The following is a 20,163-nucleotide window of genomic DNA, read 5'->3' as shown; positions in this document are numbered from 1 at the left end:
CATTTGGCCTAGAATCTCTCACCACCTCTAAGTATTAGCTCTAGGAGAAGGGGCGGAGCCTGTAGTACATTCCAGGCAGAGGGAACAGCATGTGCAAAGGCCCAGAGGAAAGCAAGATGAGAACATCTGCTGGACAGAGACGTGGAGAGAGAGGCAAAGAGACAGGAGAAGACAGAGACATGGAGAAAGGTGCACTGAGAGAGTCAGAGAGGCCAAGAGGTCATATACAAACACCATGTCCACACACAGACACAGAGGCAGTGCCACCCACAATGACCTGCAAAAGTCAGGGACACCAGAAGCACCCGCATTGACCAGGTACCATGTCTGTGCCAGCCTTGCCAGCCTTTCCCCACACTGTGCCAGCTCCTCCCTGCAGCCCTGCCAGGCAGGGCAGTCCTCTCCTTTGGAAGAAGCAGCACTGTGCTTGTTCTGGGGCTCAGCCGTGGAGTTGAAGAGGCCAGGACATCTTCTCCTGTTCCCGAGGAAGACAGGACTGATAGGAGGGGCTGGCCAGGATGGAGCCTGGGCAGAGCCAGCTGGGGAGGGACGTCTGGATTTGGGTCAGGAGAAACCAACTGTGTGACCTTGGGCGACTCCCCACCTGCACCACCCAGCCTGTCCAACTCCGACATCCAGTGGCTCCCTATTATCACCGTTACAATATGCTTCTTGGAATCAGCCGGTCTTCCATGCATCTTTACTAAGCCAAGGTCAATGTGATCACCCAAAGTTGATGGCAATCTTCTCTTTCTGTAGCTGATATCTAAAAATATCCCTTCTTCAGGCCAGCAGTGCTGAGCACATCCCCGGTTCCATACAGCTGCAGTGCTCCTCTCCGGCCAGCTCAGGGGGGTGTTAGATAGGAATTCAGAAGAGGGGAATTAAAACCTCCCCAGGTCAGATTTTGCAGACAAACTCTTGTTAGACAAAGTCAGACAGGTTTCTTCCCTGCAGGTCTTGTCAGAGCCTTTAATCTGCTGAGACGTACTATGACCCTCAGTGGAGTGAGGTGGGATCAAGAAGCAGGTGTCAGGGGATTTGGAGGGCATCATATGCTTGACCAAAAAGGTTTAAGCATGGGGACTGTCTGTGCCAAGGACCATCTCTGGGATCTGGCGTCTCCAGAAAGAAGGGTGCCCGTACCAATAGGTGCCTGCTGTCCTCCTCTGTGCCTTTACCAGAGCTAAGCACATAGCAGTCCTGCAGCACGCGTGTGGCAATGGAGAGACGGGAATGCCAGGCAAAGAGTGAAGAGGCTTTTTAATGCTCTATTTATTTCAGCTTGGTGTTGCAGTAAAACCTCAGCAGGGTTAGTGTCCAGGCTCTCAGGGGAAGATGTAGTTAAAATAACACAGACTTCAGCGGTGGCTAGCACTGCTGGCCAGGGCTCTTGCTCTGCCTTGGAATTCTGTTCCAGAGAATTCCAGAGACGTCCTTCGTCCTAGGAACTGAGCATCGCAGCACAGTGGACACGTGTAACCTAAAGCGGTGGGTTCCTGAGTACCCCCTCTCCCACGGCCCGTCCAGGGGCTGCAGGATTCTCTCCTTCTCCTGGGAGGAAATGCGTGAGCTCAGAAACCCACCACCTTCTCCACCCTCGCCTGACCTCATGCTTCTAAATAACATTTCTAAGACATGGACTTTAGGCCAGGCACGGTGGCTCACACCTGTAATCCCAGCACTTTGGGAGGCTGAGGTGGGCAGATTGCTTGAACCCAGGAGTTTGAGACCAGCCTGGGCAACACAGGGAGCCCCATCTCCACAAAAAGTAGAAATAAAATTAGCCGGGCATGGTGGCACGAGACTGTGGCCCCAGCTACTCGGGAGGCTGAGGAGGGAGGATCGCTTGAGCCCAAGAGGCAGAAGTTGTAGCAAGCCAAGACTGTGCCACGGCACTCCAACCTGGGTGACAGAGTGAGACCCTGTCTCAGAAAACAGAAGGATTCCATCGCCTGGATGTACCATAATTTCCCTAACTATTCTGCAGGATAATTTGAGGACAGAGAGACGCCCCTAAGGAAGAAGGCAGCCCTGGTGACCAAAACTGGCAGATGGGGGTTACCTGGGAGCCCCAGGGCTGGTGGATGCAGGGGCCACTGTTTCCCCACCCAGATCCTTGCTCTGGAAGGCGCCCCCCAGAGGACCCTTCATTCCCAGTCAGATGGGGACAGAGGCGGGGCAGAGCCAAGGGAGGAGGGCTCAGATGAAGCGCCTGGCGGGACTGATATATGAGGGAGGCTGGACGCGAGGAGGGAGATTCACAGCCTGTGGTGTCCAGGAGGATTTGGGGACTGTGAGGTGAGAAAACAAAAAACCTCACCCAGCGCAGTGGAAGGGGAGCATGAAGAGAGAAGAAAATGCCAGTTACACATCCTCAAGACAATCTCTGAATGGACGAGCGCCAGTCAGGGGGAAACGGAAGTTGCACTGAGCCAAGATTGTGCTGTGGCACTCCAGCCTGGGTGACAGAGTGAGACTCTGTCTCAAAAAACAAAAAGATGCCCCACACCCCAGGCACGACGGGTGGGACCAGGTGCCCTGCCCTGGTCCAGGCGTCTATTCACAGGGTCTCACTGGTCTCTCCCTGCCCAGGCTTTTGTCTCCCAGACAAACCAGTCTCCATGAAGCGGCCACAGCAATATAAAATACGGCCCAGAGCAGGACACACTTAACCTGTCAAAGGCTTGCAGAGTAAAATCCCACCTCTGTCTCCTGGTCTGGCCTCCTCCACCCCCCAGCCTCATTGCAGACCTCCCGGGTGGAACTCCTTTCAACCCCAGGGCTTTCCTCATGCTCTTGCCTCTTTCTAGAAGGTTCTCCCCTTCTGGCCCAGCAACTCTTAATCCTCCTTCAGGTCTTAGTTTAAAACTGTTCTTCCTGAAAATCCTGGACTCCCTTAGTGCCTTCTTTGCACAACACATGGGCTCTTTTAACGGTTGAAATGAACACTTGAAGAGGTGTGTGATTCTTACTTTTATAATTAATAGACTTTATTTTTAGAGCAGTTTTAAGTTTACAGAAAATTGAGCAGATAGTACAGAAAGTTCCCATTTCCCCACCACCCCTGCACAGTTTCCCCTATTGTGGAGTATATGTGTTACAATGATGAGCTAACACGGATACAGTAGCATTCACTAGACCCTGTTGTTCACAGCAGGACTCACTCCGTGTTGGACAGTTCTGTGGGTTTTGCCATATGCGTAATGCCAGGTATCTACCATTGTGGCATCATAAACAATGGTTTCACCACCCAAAAAATCCCTGTCTGCCACCTATTTATCCTCCCTCCCTGTCCCTCCCTCCAATCACTGATTTTGTTCATGGTCTCCCAGCTAGACCCAAAGCACCATTAGGGCAGGGAGCCATCTGCTTTGTTGACATTATACTCACTGTTCCCAGCTCAGAGCCCCTGCCACATAACAGGGGCCTGATAAATATTTTTCTTTGCATCTTTTAATAAAAATAGGATTCTACTAAACCCATTGTTCTGCAATTTGCTTTTTCCAAATATTGACAATATATCTTGGAAATCTTCCCATCTCAGAATATAGAGCACGCACTCTCTCTCTTTCACTTTCTGTTATGGAGAATTTCCAACACAAAAGAAGACAGAATCTGCTATGACAAACCTCTGTGTACCTCTCGACTGCAGTTATCAACTAGTGAACCTTCCTGTTTCATCTGTACCTCTGCCCATCAGATAGTTTCGTCTGTAAATATTTCTATGTGTAGCTCTCTCGCTCTCTCTTTTTTTTTTTTCTTTTCTTTTTTTTTTTTTTTTTTTTGAGATGGAGTCTCACTCTGTCTCCCAGGCTGGAGTGCAGTGGTGCAATGGCTCACTGCAACCTCTGTCTCCTGGGTTCAAGCGATTCTCCTGCCTCAGCCTCCCAAGTAGCTGGGATTACTGGATGCACCACTACACTTGGTTAATTTTGTATTTTTAGTGAGATGGGGTTTCACCATGTTGGACAGACTGGTCTCAAACTCCTGACCTCAGGTGATCTGCCTGCCTTGGCCTCCCAAAGTGCTGGGATTACAGGTGTAAGCCACCACGCCCGGCCCTTTTTTTTTTTCTTTTTTTTTTTCTGGAGTCAGAGTCTTGCTCTGTCTCCCAGGCTGGAGTGCAGTGATGCAAACATGGCTCACTGAAGCCTCGAACTCATGGGCTCAAGGGATACACCCGCCCTAGCCTCTTGAGTAGCTAGGACTGCAGGCATGCGCCACCACACTGGCTAATTTTTTTATTTTTTGTAGAAACAGGATCTCACTATGTTACACAGGCTGGCCTCAAATTCCTGGGCTCAATCTATCCTCCTGCCTCAGCCTCCTAAAGTGCTGGGATTATAGGTACGCACCACCATGCCTGGCCTGTGTGGTTCTCTAAAAGATAAGGACTTTAAAAAACATAACCACGATATTATCATCACACCTAGTAAACATCAATTTAATATCATCTAATATAGGCAATGTCCAAATTTCCAGTTATCTCATATATATACGTTCCATTTGTTTGCGTGTTTGATTTTACAGGATGTTTGAACCAAGGGCCAGAGGAGCTTCACGTCTGCCATTAATCGGTATTCTTTTGAGGTTTCTCCTGCTCTAGGTCCATCCTTTTTCCATATCAATTTTTTCTCCAGTCAACTCGTCCCTTGGAAAAAGTGGATGATTACTGCCGGAGATTCCTCCAGTCCAGATCTTGCGGATGGCGTCCCCTGGTGTCGTTCAGGGTGGTGCTGTGTCCTCTGTCTTTCTTACGTGCTCACAGCTCGGTCTAGAGGCTTGATCTGATTCAGGTTCAATTGCTTTGGCTTCGGGTGAGGGTGTGTTCTTCTAGAGACGCTCACTGTCTGCTGGCCTCTCAGTGGGAAATTCTGGGCTGGTGCGGCTCAGTGCCTGGAGCCATTCATTCATCAGGGACTGCAAATTCTCCTGTGAAATGCTTCTACAAAAAAGAAGCTTCCCCTCATCAACTTTCGGTTACCCCGAGGTACAGTTTATGTAGGACAGGCAGGATAAATGCTTGATTCTTTCCCTTTATTTACCAGTTTTCAGAATAATGAGTCGCCTATAAATATTTGAATGAATGGATGAATAATACATGTGTGAATGAACTGATGGGGGTGTGGGAGTTGGGGGTTCTGTCACCCTCAAGGGTGTGGCCGTGGACCACAAGCTGACAGCAGAGGTCCAGCCCGAAGCCAGGTGCCTTTCTACACAGTGAGGTGCAGCCCGTGGCCAGGTCCCTGTCTCCACCAGGGGCTGGCAGCAGCCTCTGCCACCCATCAACCCACCTCAGTCAAAAGCTAGGTGATCAGAAGCTGCATCACTAAGAATCTAGCATCAGGGACAAGGGAGTACCATCACTCTCCCCGACTGAGATGTGAGGAATCCTTGAAACCAGCATCGGAGCAGAGAGGAGAGCCGCGCAGTGAGTGCAGCGGTGGCCTTCGGAACGCCGCGTTGATCTCTCCGCGGGAAGGGGAATCAAGGAGTTTCTGGCCTAAAGGTTGGGATGGTGGCCTCCAGGGTTTCTTCCTGGGCCCCTCCTGGGAGGCTTTCCTTTCCCCAGAGGCCAGGCCAGGCTGCCCACAAGCTCTCTGACATCTCTGCCCTCTCGGTGTCTCCCCAGGTGCAAGTGCAACCTGCACGCCAACCTGTGCTCCATGCGCGAGGGCAGCCTGCAGTGCGAGTGCGAGCACAACACCACCGGCCCCGACTGCGGCAAGTGCAAGAAGAATTTCCGCACCCGGTCCTGGCGGGCCGGCTCCTACCTGCCACTGCCCCACGGCTCTCCCAATGCCTGTACGTGCCACTCCCCGGGGCCACAAGCCTGCATGGCTGTAGTCTTCCCCACCCATCCATCCCAGGAGCTGTGGATCATACACACACGCACACATACCTGCACACAGGCACATATGTGTGCACCTGCATGCACATGTGCACGCAGAAACATACGAGCATGCATGCACAGGCATGGGCATACATATAAATACACAAACACGTGCATGCACAGACACACACATGCATGCATGCCCCACACACACACACTTTGTTCTACAGCTCCCAAGCACCAGGTCTTGTAACAGGTCCCTCTAGCATACCTGCATCCTGCCGAACGCTAAGCTGCCCTTCCAGCCCTGGTCCGCAGGGAAACCCGAGATGAGCAGCATTTCTGTAGCCCTTCCCCTTCTTAACCCTGACGGCTGGCAGGAGGCCCCCGTGGGATGGCAGGGAGTGATGAGGTGGGACCCCCACTTCAGGTGAGGGGATCAGTAGCGTCATCCCTGATCATGAGCATCTCTGGGGTGTTTGGGGCAAGCCACAAAAGCCAAGTGCTGCGTGTTCAGCACTTCCTCCATCCTCAGAGCAACCCCTGGGAGCTGAGCTTGTCATCCCATTTTACAGATGTGTCCTCTATGGCCTGCACCAGAGTCCCCCGCACGTGCTCTCTGCCCACCCCTCTCCTGTCCTCGCCCAGCCATGCCAGGGAGCCATCCTCAGGGTCTGCCCACTCGCATCTGCATCATAGTCCCCCTTCAGAGGACCCCCACTCAGGAAGCCCCTGGGCTGCAAGTGGAGAAGGCCACAGACTGCCCCTGGGGTGGGCTCTCCCTGACCCCCACCGTTGCCACTTTACAGATGCTGGCCGTTCTCAAGTGCGTGGTTGGTGCCCAAGGCCCTCCTGGGCACTTTGTGTATCTCGCTTCCACCTCACACAGCCCCACAGGGCGCAGTCCTTATTATGGTCCATTGTCCAGATGAGCAGACTGAGGCCCAGCGAAACTTGGGGCCCTCCCAGGTTTCACAGTGAGTTGCGTGCCAATGCCAGGGCTTAGGGCAGCTACTGGATCTGATGCCCACACTAGGCCTGGGCAGTGGGCTCCTGCACCCCATCTGGACATCCTCCCTCGACGGGTGGAAGATTTATGTGACTTTAGGCTGATCAAAGCTGAGAGCCATGTGCAGAGGCCATGACAGGCATGTCACGCGTGTGCTGCAGCAGGCGGTGAGACAGGCCTTTGAAGGGGTGACTTGGCAGGCACCAAACAGCACTCTCGGGTCTTCAAAGGCACAAAGAGCGCTCCGGGGGCTGACAGCCCACTCCAGCCACTGCCTCCTCCCAGCTTGCCGTCCCCATCCTTTGTGGTCCAAACCCTTTCCTGAGGTCTCTCTTTAGTGGCCGTCACTCTCTCCCTGACTCACAAATTTGCTTCCCTTTGTCTATCCTGAGGGCCTCTCTCCCTTCCCTCCTCTCTGCCTCTGTTCTCTCCATCATCATGCCCTCCTTTTTTTTTTTTTTTTTTTTTTGTCTTAGAGATAGGTTTCTCACTCTGTCGCCCAGGCTGGAGTGCAGTGGCGCAATCATGGCTCACTGTAACCTTAACCTCCTGGGCTTAAGCGATCCTCCACTTCAGTCTCCCAAGTAGCTGGGACCACAGGTGCATGCCACCAGGCCTGGATAATTTTTGTGTTTTTTGTAGGGAAAAGGTTTTGCCATGTTGCCCAGGCTGGTCTCGAGATCCTGAGCTCTAGTAACCCTCCTGTCTTAGTCTCCCAAAGTGCTGGGATTACAGGCATGAGCCACCATGTCTGGCCATTTCTGACTTTTTTCTTCTTCCACTTGCCTCCTGCATCTGGAGGTTCTGCAAGGCCTCCCTCTGCCCGTCTCTGGCCACCTGAGACACTTAACTGCAGGTCACACCTAGGAGGATCCACTGTCCCCACCCTCACCACCACTCACCACCACCGGTCTAGCCAGCGATGGACAGACAGGCCTGTAGGGACTGCGCAGCTGGGGCTTTCTTATTTAGGGGAAACTCCTGGAGCCTGCCCCACCTCCTGCTTCCCTGGGAGTCCCTGGGAATTGCCTTTGAGGCCCCCAAGCCCCAGGAAGGAGGGGTTTCTTCTGATATTTGCAGGTGCTGCTGTCCTCAGCACCTGGGTCTCCTGCCTTCTCTGGGGCACCAACAGGAAACAGCCCAAGGAGACACAGAGGCTAATTTTGCCCTCACCCTGCCCCTGCCGTGACCCCTCCTCAGTAAGTGGCACCGACACACACGGGGCCAAGCTGCAAGTCTGGGGGTCACCTTGACTGGAGACCCTCCTCCCCCACGTTCTTCCAACTTCCCTCCATCCCCCCAGGTCTCTCCCAATGCCACCCTCAGCCCTGCAGCAGCCCTCACTCCCAATGTCTTCCCACCTCCTTACCCCTCTGCCCCCACCTGGCCAGCCCATCATCACCCTCCAGGGCCCAACTTAGAGGCCCCAGGACCTCCCTGTGCCCTGCCTGATGTCCCGCCTGTCCCCACGGAGCCTCACTTGGTCACCACCCAGTCCTGGTGGTGCTTACTGTGGCTGCACCCCGAGGTGTCCTCAGGGTCTAGCAGATGCCTGCCCAGACACGCAGGTGGAAGAAGGAGTGGGTGGGGATAGGCTCATCCTCCCAGGCCCAGGAGAAGTCCATGAGCCACACGTCCCACTGCTGATCCCACAGCGTCCTTTCTTGGGAACACTGTGGAGAAAGCTGTGGCACCAGCTCCTTCCTTTTGCAACTGGGATGAATCTCACTCCAGGATTTCGAGGCCCCTGGTCACACCAGGATCATAGGCCTCCCCCATCCCCTGGACACACAGAGACACCCAGATTCGAGTCAGGCCTCACCCACTCCCAGCTATATTTCTCCCCCAGCCACGTGTCCTCAGCTGTAGAATCAGGACCGTAAGGAAACTCCCTCGTGGGGTTCTTATGAGGACGGCACGGTTCATGTAGGGGATGCTGACACCGTGCCTGGCACGTGGGACGCACACCACCTGTGACGGCCGCTCCCATGGTTTCTCAGCGAGTTTTCCAGCCACACTGCACTTCTTAGACAGGAACACTCCATCCAATGTCCTTGTCCTGCACTGGAGGGCCCAAAAATCTAAAATAGGAGTGTGTATGAAGCTCCCAGTGGAGCGTTTGGCACCTGTCAGCATGTCCCCAAGGGCAAGTCACCGCTCTGAGATTCAGTGTCTCCATCTGCAAAATGGGCCAGTAGTGGTTCCTCCCTCCCAGGGCTGCAGTGAGGATGGAACTGGATAATCCACCCTGGTCCCCACACCCTGCAGGTCATCATTGCTAGCAGCTGTGTGGTGCAGCAGGTGCTCTTGAGGGAGGAGCACCTCCAGGCCCTCCCCTGCCCTGCTGGCCCCTCTGCAGGGAGGCGACAGCCAGACCCCTTCCCCTGGGGCAGCCAGCTCACGCCCCTCTCTCTCCCGCAGGTGCCGCTGCAGGTTCCTTTGGCAGTAAGTACACGCCCAGGGAGGGCGGCCAGGGCCCCTCTTTGCATGTCCTGGAAAAAGCAGGAGAGAAAAAAGGGGCTTCGGTGTCCCCTCTGGGACTTGGGCCTATTCACTCCGTCCTCTAATTACACCCCATCTGCTTCTCCACCTCTCCCCCCTCCCCCTCTCCCCTCCACATCATATGCCATGTGTCATGTGTCATTTTGCCGTGGCCTGCTGTCCAGCAAGTCTCAGGCTCTCCCAGGAGCTCCATCAGTGCTGCTTTGGAAAACGGGACCGGACCTTTTGCAGGTCCCTTGGCCCCGGGTGGGCTCCCTGCTCCTCCTGCCGCCCGGGCCTCTTCTCTCACCTGGATCTGGGAGAGGAGTCTCTCCTGCCAGGCAAGAGTGGGGTGACCTTCCCCCACCAGGGGTAGAATCCACCCCCCAGCCTGACCGTGGGGGCAGCCTCCCTCTGAGCAGCCTCTGCAGCCAGCTTGGCCCAGGGCTCTGCTCGTCCAGGTCAGCTCAGGTCCCAGGGGAGTCGGACCAAGGAGGGGCATCCGCAGGAGGTGGGGGTCCTGAGAGTTCCCCAGGAGGGTGAGGGCGACATGGTGCCCGCAGGTTATCAGTGAATGTCATCGAGACTGTCCCCAAACACTCACAGGGCGCCAGGCACAGTCTCTCATTTCAGCCTTGCAAACCCCTCCCCCTGGGAGGTCGCCATCTGCTCCGAGAGGCAGCAGGAAAGGACTGGCCAATGTCAAAGAGCCAGCCGGGAGCAGACCCCAAATCTCAGAAATGCTTCTGGGGTGCACTGTCAGCCTCCACCAGGGCTCCGTGGGGCCCCACATCCCACCCACATTGTCCCTCTCAGACCCAGAGGGCCCCTGGCTGGGAAGCCAATGGGCGCCAGGGACGCGGGCCTGCACAGCCGTCGTAAGTTACTTCTCTGTGGTGTCCCCACCCCAGCAACCCCCCCACCCTCTCTTGCTTTTCCCATCTCTCACCAGGCATCAGCAGGTCCCAGAAAGACCCCGACCCCAAAGGCCCTGTGGCCACTGCGGCCACCACAGCCATGACAGGGGCTCCCACTACTCCTGTCCCCTCCACGTCCACTGCCTGGGCCCCCACGGCTCCCAGCACCCCACAGCCCACAGGTGGGTGCCAGGGTACAGTGACCCCTGCCATCCCACCCTCTCCTGCTTCTAGCCTGCGTCCCCGCCTCTCTTGGGGTGGGAGGGTCGGCAGCCCTGTGCGGGAGAGCAGGGGCTTGGCTCTTAGAATAGAGACGCTGCAACCCTAGAGCTGGGAGGCCACAGGCCAAAGGGGCTTCCAGGTCACCTGGGTCAACCTGTTCCTGAGCCCAACCAGGGGATTCAATGGTCAGTTCAGCTTCCAAAATCGTCTTCCTCCTGCCCTTCAAGCCATTGCTTAGAAGGTCTCCCAGACCAGTGGGGCCAGACAGCTGCAGGAACTGGGAGGAAAGGTGCTGGGGGCAGCAAGGCCATCCTGACAAGCAGCCAAAGACCGGCCTTGTCTCCCAGTGGTGCTTCTGCCTCCACGGTTGCTGGAGTCCCGCCCACACCCTGCCCCCACCTGGCCCCCAGGGCCTCTCTGTCCTTAACCCCTCAGCAGTGCACCGTGGGATGGATGGAGCAGGGTTAGCCCAGAAAGCAAACGTCTCTGATCAGCAGGCCAGAGGGAGCCTCTGGAGTTGGGTTTGGCTGCTGGGAATGTGGGGACTGCGTGTGTAGCGCAAGGCCAGGCCAGGGCCAGACGTCCTGCCCCCTCAGGGGTCTGCCACAGACAAGCATGGAAACCTGATTCTCACTCCCCTCCGAAGGAGGGATTCGCATACATTCAAGGCTGGGGGTGCTGGGGTGGGCCTCTGCTCTCACCTGGACTCACCTTGGGAGTGTCCCTGGACTCTGCGCACCGCAGGTGCCAGGGGTCTGAAAGGATTTTTCCTTCCCAGAGGGCTCCAGGAAGACAATGACCAAGGGGAATTCTTCCTGGTCCCAGCCGGGGAGGAGTGCTCCAATAACCTGCCATATCCTGTCCCCCACCTCCCTGCAGGGAGGACCTGGTGGGGACTCCTGACCCCTTGGGTAGTGCCCTGGCCCTCCCTCTCTCTGATCCAAGAGGACCTGCCCCACTGCTCCTTTCCCCTGGAGGGGTGGCATTTCTGAAGGGCAGAGTCCCCTCCGTCAGCTCCTGCCTTGGCCTGTTGCTGCGTGGGCACTCAGGCTCCCCAGGCGGGGGCAAATGCTGAGAGAAAGACCTCCTCCTTCCTAGGCCATCCAGAGCGGCTCCCCTGGGGGCAGCACATCCCACTTCTCTCTACATCCTTCCCTTTCTGCACGAGGCATTTACAGGAGGCAGGGGTAGCCAAAAGATTGGAGGATTTCAGGGAAGCCTCCTGGCCCAGGAATCCTCCTTGGGGTGGAGGACGTGGGTCACTCTGAGAATTCTGGACTTCAGACATAGGTTGGCCCAGCCACAGGGGAGCTGTGCTTGGCTACTGAGCCTGTGGTGGGCAGACAGAAGCAAAAACAGTGGTGGTGGGTGCTGTGCCTGCCTCCAAACAGTGGTCTGGCTGGGAGGCCAGATACTCTCCATATCACATGTGCAAGTGTACACACGCACACACACATGCACACACACGTACACACACATGCATGCACACACACGTACACACACACACGCAGGCACACACACGTACACAAACACGCAGGCACACACACGTACACAAACACGCATGCACACACACGTGCACACATGCATGCACACACACGTACACACATGCATGCACACATATGTACACAAACACGCATGCACACACGTACACAAACACACATGCATGCACACACGTACACACACACGCATGCACACACACGTACACAAACACACATCCATGCACACACGTACACACACATGCATGCACACACGCGTACACACATGCATGCACACACACGTACACAAACACACACACGCACACACAGAGGAACCTTGAATCCATTTGCGGAGCTGCTTCTGACTTGGTGCCAGGGCAGCCGTGGGAGGCTGGACAGATTGTGCAAAGTTGGGAATTAAAGAGGAAAAGTCAGAGGCCAGAGTGGTACATGTGGGGGAGGCAAGGATCCCCAGGATCCCCTCGGGGAGCAGAAGGCACACCCTCCCTCTCAGCAAGACAGTGTTGCTCTGCACCCTCAGCCCTATGTCAAGAAGCAGGACATTAGGGGAGGAGGTGCCTCCAATGTGACAGTCAGTGGCCCCCACAGCCCACATCTAGGGGCTTCTCCCTCCTTTTCAGCAACCGAAGCCCCTGTCCAGAGCCCCTATTAATAAAAACGATCATTGCAGTTGCTGAGGGTGAGTTCTCCCAGGCTAAAGGCTGTGCTCCTATCATCGTATCATTATATTCTGGGGTCACAGCTCTGTGAGATGGAGGCTGTTATTTTCCTAGTCCCACAGGTGAGGGGAATCGAGGCTTAGGAAGACGCAGCTGGATTTTATGATATGTAAATTATACCTGAATCAAACTGTTTCAGAAGAAAAAAAAAAGAGGCAGCTGCCCGATGTCCTGGGATTATGGAGAGGCACAGGCAGGATTTGAACTCAGGGTGCGCCAACTCAGCCACCCAAAGCTGTTACCCTGAGGCCTCCAGGGGCTATGCTATCTTTCTTTCTTTCTTTCTTTCTTTCTTTCTTTATTTATTTATTTTGAGATGGAGCTTCGCTCTTGTCACCGAGGCTGGAGTGCAATGGTGCGACCTCAGCTCACCACAACCTCCGCCTCCTGGGTTCAAGCAATTCTCCTGCCTCAGCCTCCCAAGTAACTGGGATTATAGGCACCCGTCACCGGGTTCAGCTAATTGTTGTCTTTTTAGTAGAGACGGGGTTTCACCATGCTGGTCAGGCTGGTATCGAACTCCTGACCTCAACTGATCCACCCGCCTCAGCCTCCCAAAGTGCTGGGATTCCAGGCGTAAGCCACTGTGCCCGGCCAGGTAGTGCTATCTTTAAGGTCTGGCTTGCAGGGCTTCCCAGTTCCAAAGGAGCAGACCAGGCTTCCATGGGGCCTTGGCACAGCACACAGGCCTTGGCGAGAACTTGCTTCCTGCACACCTGAGTTGTGTCCCTGGGCAGCCCAGCTAGGACTCTCTCCCTCCCCAAAACCCTGGTCCCTGAAAGATCCTGAATATCCCCGGACACCTCTCAACAGGTGCTTTGGGCTCTTTGACCAGAGTCCAGCTGGGCCTCTGAACTCCTAGGCCAGATGTTTCTCCCGCCGCCTGCCAATGTCAAGCTGTCTGGAGGACAGCGCTGGGGGTGGAAAACGCTGCTGGAGACACTAATCCTCTCCTGGGCTGGGCCACGGAGGGTGGAGGGAGACAGACTCCGAAGCAAATGCCTTCAGGGTTGGCTTTCTCGTGGCTCTAATTAAGCCCTTGCCAATTTGGGCCTGGCGGCCTCATCGTCACTGAACATCGTATTAAAGTCAATTGATGTCCAGAGCTCTCCGCTCCCAGCTGGGAAGTCTTCCGCCCTTGTTAGCTGGTAGCTTTTCCTTTTCTTTCCCCGCAGCCACCCTTGTGTATAATCCCTTCAAGAAGGAGAAAACAGCAGCCCTCCCCTGTCCCCCTGGGTTTGTCCTTGGAAATTTGGGCACAGGACAGTTCTTTGCCAGCCCTGCCTGCCTTCCTGGCTGGGGGTCCTGTTAGTCTAGGGGCTGAGCACTGTGGCATTTGGGGGCTGATTCATGCTGGGGTCCCTGGTGAAAATGGGCCCAGGCCAGGGGTCAGGAAGGTAGAAGGGCGGTGATCAGGGAAGCAAGTCAGATGCTGGGGGAGGCTCCGGTCCCTGGATTGGGGCTGGACAGGAAGGAGGCCTTCCAGAACGCTTCCGGACACATCTAAGATCTTGGCCGGGACACGTGCCCCACTTTGCAGCCATTAGAGACATCAGCTCAGAGAGGTCTGGGCCCAGAGACGGGACCTGGTCTAGCTCTGTCCTTCAGTCAGAACGGGGATCACACAGGGAGTGTAGGAGGGTGTCGCTGAAGCATATGCAGATTCTCAGGCATGAGGCCACCTCCCATCTATCTGGCTTGAAGTCTGTATGTGCCGCCCACACACTGCAATAGTGTAGATGCTGCCTCTGAAGTAGATTTGGACCCAGTTCCTTTGGCCAGTGTAGACAGAGCCTCTCCTGATAGTGCTGCTGCTTTAAGGGGCCTGTGGGGTGTGGGGCTGTGGTGCCTCAGTAAGTGCCCAGCTTCCCTCAGCACCACCCCCTCACATAACTTGGTTTCTTCTCTTCTTCCCCACAAGAGTGGACCAGGCCATCTACGGCTGCCCCTCTCTCAAGCAGGTGGTCCCAGGTGGCCGCCCGTGCAGAAGGTATGGGGGCAAGGCCTGTGATGGGCCTGAGACCCCGGGGAAGCGCCCTCTTAGACTCATAGGCCCCTCCCCCTGTAGTGGAAGTAGCAGGGGTGTGTGGTGGGGACCTGGGGTCGGCGGGGGGGTGGTGGCGCAGCAACCAACTGAGGGCACGGGTGTAGAATGTCGGTGCCTGGGAAGCTCTAGGGCATGGTGGTGAGGGAGCGGCCTGGTAGAGCATGTCTACCAGCTCTGCCCCCAAACTTCACCTGCTTAGAGAGGTTCCATGTGGCACCGCCACGCCAAGCTCTTCCACCAGCACTCCCTCCGAGGGCTTCGGAGTCGAGTGTAGGTCCTGCCTCCCATGACAGGAACCCCCCTTTCCAGCTCCCTCTTGCTCACAGGACACCAGGGCAGTTGCTGGATCACAGAGAGAGTCAGAAGGGGCTCCCTGCAGGAGCGGGGGCCATGAGACCTCAGAGGGTGGACTGTGGCGGGTGAAGGAAGAAGGTGGCATATTCCAGGCCGCAGGACCAGCCAGGGCAAAGGCTTGGCAGTGGGATGGCAGGGAGCCTGACAAAGTGGAAAATGTGTGGGTTAAAGGTGGGAGGACGGGATCCTGGAAGACACTGACATCCTCCTGTTACATGGGAGGAGACGCACGGGCTCATCTGTAGCCGTAGACAGACACGCCAAGGAAACGCGCAGGCCTGCCTGACTCTCCAGAAGGGAAATGGTCCCTGGCCCCAGTTCACCAAGCCTGGGCTGGGAATTAGGGCCTGAGGTCTAGGGAACCGGTGAGCTGTTCCTCCAGCTCACGTGTTCAAATTCCCTCCAGCCCCAGCTCTGAGCAGCGAGCCGAGCTTTGAGCGCCCTCTACTGGCAGGAAGCTCTGGCGCTGGAAGCATATTTAGAGAGGGTCGGATGGTTGGTTCCTAGAAACCCGGAGGACCTGGGTCTGGTGTCCTCTCTGGTGATCAAGACAAAGCTGACGGGAGCCATCACTTCCCTGCCCTGGGCCCACCAGGCCGCCACAGACCCCCATGGGGAAGCCAAGGCAGTGACGCTTCCGGGACAGTGGCCTGCTCACGCACAGATAGGGCGCTGCGGCCCCGGTGGGATGCTGGGCAGGGCGTCGCTGTTCCTGGCTTGACAGCACTTGCGAGTGGGACTCCAGGGAGAACGAAGGACTCACTTTGGCTGGAGCAGGAAGATTGTTTCAGAAAGGAAGGGAGATGCCAAAGTCCTTAAATGCCAGGTTTAGTCTCTGGGTTTGATGCTCCCGGAAGTTTGAAGAGGAGGTGGGGAGAGCAAGAGACAGGTGTGCAACACGCTATCAATCCATCTAAAAGCCGTTCGGCTTCCAAGAAGGCCTTAGCAGGGCGCGGGGGGTGTCAGGGGTTACAGAAATCATTTGGGGGAGTAATCCAGCCAGATGTGTCCATGGTCTCAGAGAGGGGACCAAGGGCAGGGCTGATTTGCGAGCTCGGGATGTGCTGTGTTTCCTTCAGGAAGGGGCCCCATCTCCCTGGGCTCTTCGAGGAGAGGGGCTGTGTGATTTGAGGCCAGAGGGGCCTCTCCCTCCCTTACTTCTGAGCAGGTGACAAGGCTGCCTGCCCTAGAGCTGGCCCAGGGCCGCTTGGAAGCCTTTGCTGGGCTCTTCCCTGGGCAGCGGGACCATGGCAGACGAAAGAACCTGTTTCTCATCTCTCCAAGCTGTGGGCACCCCTGCTGCTGCCCCTGCCCCTGCCAAGGGCTACAGACTTTTCCAGCTCAAGCCCAAATCTCCTCAAGTGATGCCTATTGAAGAATTCCAAGGTAAGAGGATGGGCCTGGGGCCCCATCAGCCCTCCCCGCCACCTGTTCCCCAACCGCCACTGGAAAAAGACGGTGCAGGACAAGACGGTGCAGGACAGAGGACAAATGCCTGGCTCAGAAAACCCTCCCAGAGTAGCTGGGCCAAGGTTAAACTGAGTCTCTCTTCCCTACAGGCCTCCCTCCCCAAGGGAGCTGGGAGCAGGTGTGAGTCAGAAGCCAACTTGGGCACAGTGGGCAGGCCACACAGCGGGCAGAGCAGATGCCAGAAATAGCCTGTCCTGGCTCCCCTGGGAGGTGTGGTCCAGGGGCTCATCTTGGCTGAAGCAGAATCTGGGACACACGGGTCACTGATGCTGCTCTTTGGGACACTTAGAGGATGCCTCACCTCATTGTCTCTGGAGGGACAAAGTGAAGGGGGCAAATCCAGGTGGCCCACAGGTGGGAATGCCCACCATCTCTCATGGGCACAGGCTGTTTCTCCAGGGTCTCCCATGCCCTTGACCACTGGGTCAGTCCCTCCTTATCCCATCACAAAAAGGAAGCTGGGTCCTCTAGAGATACACAGATGGTGTTTCAAGAGGGTGGCCGGTGTCCTTCCTGGTTCAGGGGCAGCCACATTGGCTTTCTTGCTGGAGGGTGTGTGGGCGGGTGAATACTGTGTCCCTTCGTAGGAACATCAAGGGATGCCCCCCATTCTTAGGGATGGTGACCTTCCTTACCAAATCCTCCACTGACATTGTGGGGTTCACCTCCAGTCCCTGAGAGCCTTGCCCCATGCTTGTCTGGACCTCGGAGTGGAGCTGATTAGGCAGGGGTCAACCTGAGAACCACATAGGAGTGAGGTGCAGGAGGTGGCAGGACATGGTGGTGGTGGTCCTTGGTATGAAACCATGTGTTTCCAGGAGCAGCGAGTCACAAGCCGGGCCAGGGCCAGGGGGAGGCAAACAGGTTCCTGGGGCACCTGCTTTAAAGTGGCACTCACTCTTAGCATCCTGCAAAACAACCAAACTTGCAGAAAGCTCAGGCTAATAAGAAAGGGTCCAGCAGGTGGGCATTTTCCTCCCAACCATCTTCCAAAGCAGCATGGGCAGGAGCTCCTGGCCCATTGCATCTTGTCCAGCGTCCATCCATGCATTCATCCATCCGAGGACACACAGGGAGCGCGGTGAACCCAGACGCCGCCCTCCCCCAGTGCACAGCCAGGTGGCATGACCCCGCCCTCCTTGCATGAATCACTTTCTAATCACTCCAGCACGCGGGCATCCTTCAGTGAGCACTTGGCCCTGGTGCCCAGCCAGGCATTAGCAGGTGCTGCCCACTGGCCCTCCCTGGTTCCCTGCCCACAGGGCCAGGTGGGAATCCCTGGGCTCAGCCTACTCAGGTTCTCCTCCGGGCTCAAAGCAGGGAGGCCTGTCTCTTCCTGAATCCGACAGAAGGGTTGGAGGCCTAGGGCACCATCTTTTCCAAAGATGCTTCCTCCCTGCATGACCTGGGGTGAGTCCTTCCTTGCCCTGTGCCTCAGTTTCCCTGAATTATCACTGATCATTGATATTTTTCTTACTTGGCCGCCCCAGACTGCGAATGCTACGGTCACTCCAACCGCTGCAGCTACATTGACTTCCTGAATGTGGTGACCTGCGTCAGCTGCAAACACAACACGCGAGGTCAGCACTGCCAGCACTGCCGGCTGGGCTACTACCGCAACGGCTCGGCAGAGCTGGATGATGAGAACGTCTGCATTGGTGAGAGGGCGCGGACACGGCACAGGGAACTTGCTGGAATGCGTGCCCCCTCTGGGGCCCCCCGCATCAGAATCACCTGGGGAGGCTGTGGGAATTCTAACTCCAGGGCCCACTCCATCTCTAAGGACAGAAAGCTCCAGAAGCTACTCTATTAGTAACCTCCCCTTGCGGTTCTCCGGCAGGCACTGGAGTTGCAAAACTTACCAGTGGCCTTTCCCTCTCTGGGCAACTGGAGGGGACACTGACCCTTCCTGGTTCCAAAGAGCTGTGACTCTAGCAGGTGGCAGGCACTCAGTGGCAGAGGCCACTGAGCATCTGTCTGGGGCTGGTGTCGGTGGGGGGTGGGGGGGACAGTCCCCCTCCATAGCTCCTTTCCAGAAGGGTGGAGGAACAGCCTATCCCTCCTCCTTGGGGGCCAGTTGGGGGCCAAAAGATGGCCTTGCTGCATACATTTGGGCGGGTGCCTTCCCCTCCCTGGGCCTCGGCTTCCTCATTCATCAAATCGGGAGGCAGATCAGATTAGTTTTCAGCTCTTTTTTTGTGGCTGAAGCTTTTCTTCAAACGCTTTACCAGCCGAGGTCCAGATATAAAGCTGCTCTTCACCCCCGGTGGGCACCCGGTCTGCTTTCTTCCAAGTTCTACTCAAGGACTGGCTTTGGGGTAGAGAAGGAAGTTCATCAGGGCCTTGGGCCTGGGCAAAGACCAAAGCCATGACTGCCAACCAAAACGCACCAGCCTGGAATAGTTGCCCCCGTCGTCAGTAGAGGCCAGGTCTCAGCCCCAGGGGCTGTCCCCCAACCCTGCCCAGCCAGGCCCCTTGGGACACCATCGCCCATCCCCCACCCAGCAGGCGGCTCTGGCTGCGCAGAGGAGGGGCTCCTGCAAAGCTGGAGCTGTCGGTTTGAATTATGGCGGCAGCCGTCAGATAATTCCATCAACTCTAAGTGATCAAAGCCGCTGACGTCACAGGGGGCCAGCTGCAGGAACAGGGCAGGGCCTTTGGATCCAATTAGAGGCGCCCCCACCCTGGCACCGTCCTCCTCTCCCTGGCTCTCCCTGCCTCCACCCCCAGAGCCATCACTGAGCTGCAAGGTTTCTCAGGGTGGAGGATATTCGCCCCCTCCCACAAAGCAGAGCCCCAAGGAAACCAACTGGGCCCCCCCGGGAGCAGGAATAGGCTGTTCCTCCACTCCCCTGGAAAGGAGCTGTGGAGGAGGGCCACCCCCACAGCACAGCAGCCCCAGACATGCTCAGTGGCCTCCGCTGAGCTTCTGCCATCTGTCGGAGTCATAGCTCTTTGGAGATGGGAAGGGTCAGCGACCCCTCTAGTTGCCCAGAAAGGGGAAGGGGCTAACCCGGGTCACGCCAGAGCCAGGGCGGGGAAGGCGGGGCTGGGAGATTTTTGATCCCAGGGAAGGAAGCCGGAGTCTTCCCTCCAGGTCTGGACACCCCGGGCAGTCCCACCCGCCGTCCAGCCGCAGGCTCACGTAGACCCAGTGTGGGGAGCATCCCCTGGGGAGTGCGGAGACCCGGCTGCGAGGCCGGGAGAGTGGGGGTCCGAGCAGACGGCGCCCACAGGTAGCCCTGACCACGTGCCCGTGTCCGTCCAGAGTGTAACTGCAACCAGATAGGCTCCGTGCACGACCGGTGCAACGAGACCGGCTTCTGCGAGTGCCGCGAGGGCGCGGCGGGCCCCAAGTGCGACGACTGCCTCCCCACGCACTACTGGCGCCAGGGCTGCTACCGTGAGTGCGCGCCGTTCCCCCGTGGGCGGAGCCTGTGGAAAGGTGGCGGGGCAGGACCGAGGCAGTGGACGGGGCCTAGTAAGACCGGGCCGGGGCGGTGGACGGGGCCTAGCAAGACAGGACAGGGCCGGGGAAGTGGGCGGGGCCTCACGGGACGGGGCGGGGAGGTGGGCGGTGCCTCACGAGACGGGGCAGGGGAGGTGGGCGGG

At 56.8% G+C, this 20,163-nt stretch overlaps 1 protein-coding gene across 1 annotated transcript in view; it reads left to right on the top strand.

The window, feature by feature from the left end:
* The window catches only part of NTNG2 (netrin G2), an 81,554-nt gene that overhangs the window by 59,188 nt on the left and 2,203 nt on the right, over nucleotides 1-20,163 (top strand). The window contains exons 4-7 of the mRNA XM_025359797.1: nucleotides 5,636-5,808; nucleotides 9,267-9,290; nucleotides 18,042-18,209; nucleotides 19,820-19,954. Coding sequence (XP_025215582.1) covers nucleotides 5,636-5,808; nucleotides 9,267-9,290; nucleotides 18,042-18,209; nucleotides 19,820-19,954 — 500 coding nt within the window. The remainder of the gene's footprint in view (nucleotides 1-5,635; nucleotides 5,809-9,266; nucleotides 9,291-18,041; nucleotides 18,210-19,819; nucleotides 19,955-20,163) is intronic.

This window comes from Theropithecus gelada, chromosome 15, assembly GCF_003255815.1.
Source record: "Theropithecus gelada isolate Dixy chromosome 15, Tgel_1.0, whole genome shotgun sequence".
Taxonomy (NCBI): Eukaryota; Metazoa; Chordata; class Mammalia; order Primates; family Cercopithecidae; genus Theropithecus; species Theropithecus gelada.
Note: the sequence above shows the minus strand (reverse complement) of the source record. Positions and strands in the feature narration are given on the sequence as shown.